This window comes from Chenopodium album, chromosome 7, assembly GCF_948465745.1.
Source record: "Chenopodium album chromosome 7, dcCheAlbu1.1, whole genome shotgun sequence".
NCBI classification, from domain to species: Eukaryota; Viridiplantae; Streptophyta; class Magnoliopsida; order Caryophyllales; family Amaranthaceae; genus Chenopodium; species Chenopodium album.
Genome location: NC_137840.1, coordinates 1,131,010 through 1,137,367, shown reverse-complemented (window position 1 = coordinate 1,137,367; position 6,358 = coordinate 1,131,010). Strand labels below are relative to the sequence as shown.

The following is a 6,358-nucleotide window of genomic DNA, read 5'->3' as shown; positions in this document are numbered from 1 at the left end:
TTAGAAGTTTAACAGAAAAAGTTATCTCGGTTTTTGGCATTCACTCGTTTGAATTAAAAATCTCTCGGCGACGTTCAACTATGGGCGGTGATAGGCACAGCAGTGGCCGCAACGAGTGCGACAATTACCACTATTCGAAACTGAGAGAGATTGTGTTTTGGTTAGTTTTATTGATTTTTCATTATCAATTATGAATGAGCTTTCCTTACTATTTCTCTGATTTTATCTCCCTGTTCCCAGCGAGGTCCGCCGTAAAATAAAGCGTAAACCAGACGGCATACGAGGCTACTTATCTAATCTCCGAAGGTATTAATTCTTATGGCCTAGGGTTTCCATCTTGTTCAAAATATTTGCGAGATTATCGTTTAGATTTGATTATTTAATACCTCCAAGCCAGAATCTGCGTTGAGGCAAAGGCAGAGTACCTGAACCTCAAAGGACCAAGCATCAGAGACTGTGACAACAGCAACGGATTTAATCAGAAACCATCAATGGATGTGGTTACTGCATACCTGCATTTATTTTTGTTAGCTAGAAGAATTGTGGTTGAGAATACTGATACTACTGACATCGACCTTGTTTTTAGGTCAATTTACTCTATCCTTTCCTGTTTTTGCTTCATTTATCTGTCTCATTCTTATCTCCCTTTCTGATTGTACTATGCCTTTGAAGCTACGTCGTCGAAGCATATGTAACTTCTTCAACACCACAAGGCAAACAACAGATTTATTCTCTTCTCCAGAGGTCAGTTACATTTCATTTTGATTGAATTTTAAAGTAGATATACCGGTAATCTTGGATAGTTGTAGCACTAATACTTCCTCTGTTTCTATTTAGTTGACACGTTTTATTTAGGCACATATATTAAGGAGAGTAGAGAGAGTTTGAGAGAATGAAAAAGCAAATGAGGTAGCCCAAAAGGAAACGTATCCACTAAAAAAACTTCCTATAAAGGAATACGTGTCAACTAAAAAGAAACAGAGGTAGTATATGTTTTACTATTTGATACAAACTCATATAACTAACTGCTTGTAATGTTTTCCTTGGTCCACTCTAGAATTAGCCACCAAGATGGGCTTGTTGAAGATAAAGTTGAAAAATGTGACACCAGCAAGGCTTTGTGTCATGCTGCTTTTGCGTCCAAGTATTCCTTTAAAGATGTTTGTGAAGATTTTTTGCCGAGCAGCAAGCTTTCCGAAGGACTTCCAGAAGGGCTTCTTCTGGCTCAAAGTATTTATTGTGCAAAAGTTGCCTTGGCATCCTATAATCAGAAACATGGTACAGAATATAAGCTTGTTGAACCCCTGGCTAGTGCTCGCCTCAGGGAGTGTGGGATTCGCTTCCATTGTAACTTCACTGCTTCCAAGCTTAAAAAGAATGGTTCTCTTACTACTCGACCAAAGCTCTTCTTTGCTAACTTTCAGTCTATTGGAAAAAGAATATGTGATATGCATTGCTGCATCATTGACCGTAAGCTGATTCCTTATCTCTAACGTCTATTAATGTGGGTTTGTTTACCTCGGAACATGTTAGTGATTTGTTTACCTCGAACATGGATTTGTTCTTTGATGGTGTTTCAGCTGCTAAAGCAGGATACATGTGCTGTGAAGATTGTCCCCCAGATCTTGCTCACTGTGGTAAACGCCTCTGTTGTTACTCTGTGGCATGGAAGTATTTATTAAACCAAAAGGAATACAAGGCTAGAAAAAACAAAGTCTATGCAGAAATAGCTTTAGATATTTTTAACAACAAGCATGGCACAAAGTATAAGCTTGTGAAATCATTGGAAAGCAACATTGTCCCGGTAAGTTTTGGTGTCTATAAGTTCCACTGCAACTTCAAGGCCAAGCTTGAGAACCCTGACAGCTCTGATGATGCTTCTCCGAAGCTTTTTTTTGGCGATATTGTCAAATCCACTATCTTAAGTGAGGAGGAATGTTACATTTTGGATGGTAAGTTCATTTACTGACTCAGCTCTGATCCCTTGCTATTTCGCATATGTTTTGGTTTGGATTAACTGCTTCATGCTATAATTTTACATGTTTTTGTTTGGTTTGCTGCATGTTCAGATACTGAAGGTCTGGTTGATCACTGCTCAATTTGCCGACAGGGCATCTTTCATCCTGCCCATTACAGAATTCCGGCCACTCCCTGTGATTAGATGCCTGTAATACTGTTTGGAGAACATGTCTCCTCTATGCTAATATATGTTTTGTTCTTAAGCTCTGGTTGAATATTTTTTACAGTAAGGTATGATACAATTTGCTTGTAATTATCGAAGTAACTTAAATCTGAAAGTCAGCCACTAATCGAGTATAGCTAGTAGCTAATTTATCATATTTGAAGTCCAAAATCACAGATATGGAAAGTGTCAAGCAAACTTGTAAACATGATACACAGACAGTGGTTAACAATTGTAATAAAATTGTTAGAAAATTCACCTTTCCAGTAATTTTTGCTGTACATGGCAATCACATCCTAACAGTAGACTGAAAGTGTGTTGTTGATCAGAATTCTGCGGGAAGTTTAATCAGTAATGTACTGTTTTAAGAGATTATTTATAACCAATTGGAATTTCTTACACTTAAAACAATAAGAATGCTGTGATAGTATGATACATGTCGTCTGTCTGGTTTAGAACTTACAGTGGGTGTGAAGCAGCTATCAGATTCAGGCTGGTTTATTGGATCGCATATATCATATGTATGGAAGAATATCTCATCTATCGATCCAAGAAGATCGATGCCAGGCTTAAGCTCAGCCTCTGGGTTACCAGTCTCCGCTTCAGTTGTAACAAAAGCAATGTGTTTCCCATTAGCAGCAACATTGTGAGTGTGTAGGAGCAGCAGAATACATACCTGAAAAAAATACCAGTTAATATTAGAATGGTCATATACTTATCTACACAGGATAATTAGGCTTCATTGTTTTCGCCCAAAAAACCCTTGTCTGAATTTCTTAGCCCTTGTACAAACTTGTTTTTCTTTATTAGAATTTATGGAGCCTTATTCTCGGCACTCATTTTAGTTGTGACTGGAACTTGGATAGATTTACTCGTATATCACAACTCTATGGGATAGCATAGGCGCATAGCAGTCATAGAAGACTGGTAACCCAGGCTTCATTGTTTTCGCCCAAAAAACCCTTGTCTGAATTACTCGTATATCACAACTCTATGGGATAGCATAGGCGCATAGCAGTCATAGCACACAACAGACACCCCATGTTTTGAATATTTTCCTGGATAAAAGCATAGAACAAAGTACTACAAACTGCCTCTTGCAAATTGCAACACATGAAATTGGTATGCAAAAAGATTTCAGATTTCACATACATGTTTAAATTTCATACTTTTGACAACCAAACATATGGTATGAGTTTTAGTCATTTTAAACTCATATCTCATACCTATATTCCGCGAACCAAACATCTTCTAAGTGTTTGAACACAAATTCAAAACAAACATTCTAGGAAAAATACACTTTAATAAATCTCAATTTTTAACTTTGCCTAATTTACTTTACTTAATCCCAACCTTTGATTGTTCTGCAATACTCCTAAGTCCTAACTTTCACTTACGTTTTCTTTCTTCAACTAGCATAGTGCCCGTGCGATGCACGATTTACAAATCAAATTATTAAACCCGTAGGAAAAATAAAAATAAAAACAAAGGTAATTCATTTACTATTAAAGGACTTGGTTACTAATGGTCAATAAAAAAAATTAAAGGAACGTTATTTGAATAGTATTTTATGTTATTTGAATTTCTTTTAATTTTTTATAATGTTATTTTATTAATTGAAAAATAATTGAATAATACTCCACATAGCTATATAAGAAGTGGACTAATTTATTTATATCTCCCGTTGAGAAAAAAAATAAAATTTTTTTATCATACCATCCGCATCAGTAGCTACAATCAATCTAATATATACATGTTTTACTTACCCGTCGCACTCATTAAATCTATAAACACAATAATAACCTTATATTTGACCTACCAGAACATATAATTTCCTAAGTTAACCATTGTGCCAAAAACTATATATTATATAATCACATATATAACCAACAACTGATTAAATATAGTATACAACACAAATACTTCTTATATAGGTATGGATAATTGGATACTAATAATTTTATATAAATAAAATATACGGAGTATATATTACTAAGATTTATCCCTACCTTAATTATAAAAAGGTTAACAAAACTTTTATAATAGTGCATGGACATTTATATATCTAAAAATGTTCTTTTTACATATATTTTCCCCCATTTAATTTTAAAAGCCTTAAAATTATCTCTTGAATTCGCTAAATTGATTTAAAAGGTTATGTTTATTTCAATATTTAAAGCCATTTACTATTTTCATTTCCTTTTGATTTAATTTTTCTATTTAGAATTTATTAGACTATTAGGTTTCAAGATCGAAGTCCATATCTTTTTACCGTACAATCACTAAATCAAAGTCGTTCAACTAAAGTTTTGGACATTGCATAGCTACGCAAAATCCAACACATTTAATGATTACATGCAAATAATTTTAATAAAACTACGCATTAAGTTATTAAACAATTTAACTATATATACATTTTGATAGGTTTATATCTTTCATATTAACAAAAATTTACAAATGTTATTATTATATTTTGAAAATAAATTTAGACTTTGGAGTTTTGTATAAGATAGATAAAGGATAAGTTAATTCCCGTCATATATGCATTGAGTTTTGGGTGTCCTATCCGGTTCACCCTTTGGGCTAATCCAGATTTGAGGATCAATTCTAGGTTATTAGGTTTCATTCCCCTTCCGATTGTTGTTGCAGGTCGGGGAGCTAACACAGGTCCTCCCTACCTAGTATAGTCTCAATCACCGCTACACCAACAACCAATTGGTGTAGTGGTGATTGGGACTACACTTGGTATGGAGGACACGTGTTATAAAATATTATATTATATACATATACTTTTTTATATTATAAAAAATATTATATTATATACACATACTATTATAGTTAAAAGTATTATTATGTATAAAACAACATAAATTATTGCACATGATTGTTGTATATCTAGTATAGTACATGAGCAATGCACGATTTTTAAATCAAAATGTTAGTTTTTCTAAAAAAAAATTCATAAGTAATTAATAGCATTGTTAATACGAATATTACAATTTAAAACACGAGTAATAGTTACAATTTATATCTATCCTTTTTCCGTCAAATGTCTAATTCAATTTAACTTTTATTCTTCTTGTTTAATTTGGTTATTAGTTCTTTTTTTTTTTTAAATGCAAGAAAAACAAAAGGTCATTGTAAAAGACATTGTATAGAAAATGAAAGGCCGATTAAAATTAAATTTATGTTCTAGATTATGTATTTTTTTCCAAGACAACATTTCGGCTCAGCGTTCAGTATTTGTCAAGGAGTACCACAAACGATAAAAGTAATTTTTACACTATTTTGTATCTTTATCAAAAACTTCTGTATTCATCCGATTACTTGAATTGAATTTAGAATAACTTGTAGACTATTTTGGGTAACTTTTATCAATAAAGCATAAATAACTTTCATTCATTACAGGGTAGCTTTTAAAATAGGTGCACAATATTTTATTGTACATCTGATTTTTTTAAAATGTTTGTATTGATTTCATAATTGACGTCAAACTAAATTATATCGATTTTATTTAATTTTCATAAAAAAAAAAAAACAATATTAGCCTTTCAAAATACGAAATATTTGTTTCCTTAATTATGCCACTTTAATCATATTACTTCAAATTAATTATTATTCTTTAACTTACTATAAATAAAGATTGGAAAGACTTTATGGATTATTTGTAGTATTGGAAAGTATATATTTATTATTAAAAAATTAAATCAATATTTATGTTAGGAAATCATGAAAATCTTATGCATGTATAGAAACTTGCTTTTATGGTTTGAAGTTTAACAAAAATAACTATGCATGTAAACAGTAATTATATAGATATATTTTATACATAAGATAAGCCAATGAGAGAGTGACATTTGTCATCCTCACATTGAGACGCTTGTCTTTTAGTATAATATATAGATACCAATTATAGATTACCTCAATAAAAAGTTAAATATTTTCTAAAAACAAATTATTTACCACGTGATGCATGTCAATAAGCTAAATAAAATAAAATAAAATTACTTAAATTGAAAATCCAATGAAGGAAAAAAAAAAAATCAAAAAACACGAAAAAAAAATAAATTCATTTAAGTAAAACTAATTTAGTTCAATAAAATTTAACTCGAAAAAAGTAACATAAAAGAGAATCAGTAAAAATAATTTCAGTTCAACAAAGTAGAAAATTACTTA

At 31.7% G+C, this 6,358-nt stretch overlaps 1 protein-coding gene across 3 annotated transcripts; it reads left to right on the top strand.

The window, feature by feature from the left end:
- Positions 1-2,222, top strand: LOC145640761 (uncharacterized). 3 transcript variants are annotated; one of them, XM_081691994.1, is made up of 7 exons: positions 1-160; positions 241-306; positions 398-586; positions 673-744; positions 1,058-1,470; positions 1,581-1,952; positions 2,070-2,222. In XM_081691994.1, exons 1-7 carry the CDS (start codon positions 81-83, stop codon positions 2,159-2,161), a joined length of 1,284 nt encoding a protein of 427 aa, XP_081548120.1. In that variant the 5' UTR covers positions 1-80; the 3' UTR covers positions 2,162-2,222. The 3 variants fall into 3 exon arrangements, with proteins under 3 accessions (XP_081548120.1, XP_081548121.1, XP_081548122.1); XM_081691996.1 differs by having other exon boundaries at positions 125-160; positions 394-586; XM_081691995.1 differs by lacking the exon at positions 398-586.
- Positions 2,223-6,358: the final 4,136 nt, after the last annotated feature.

What these genes read in the sequence shown, in the direction of transcription:
- LOC145640761 (XM_081691994.1), top strand. Translation starts at nt 81, where the DNA reads ATGGGCGGTGATAGGCACAGCAGTGGCCGCAACGAGTGCGACAATTAC. An exon ending in CTGAGAGAGATTGTGTTTTG is followed by an intron (nt 161 to 240) that starts GTTAGTTTTATT and finishes CCCTGTTCCCAG; the next exon opens with CGAGGTCCGCCGTAAAATAA. An exon ending in GACATCGACCTTGTTTTTAG is followed by an intron (nt 587 to 672) that starts GTCAATTTACTC and finishes ATGCCTTTGAAG; the next exon opens with CTACGTCGTCGAAGCATATG.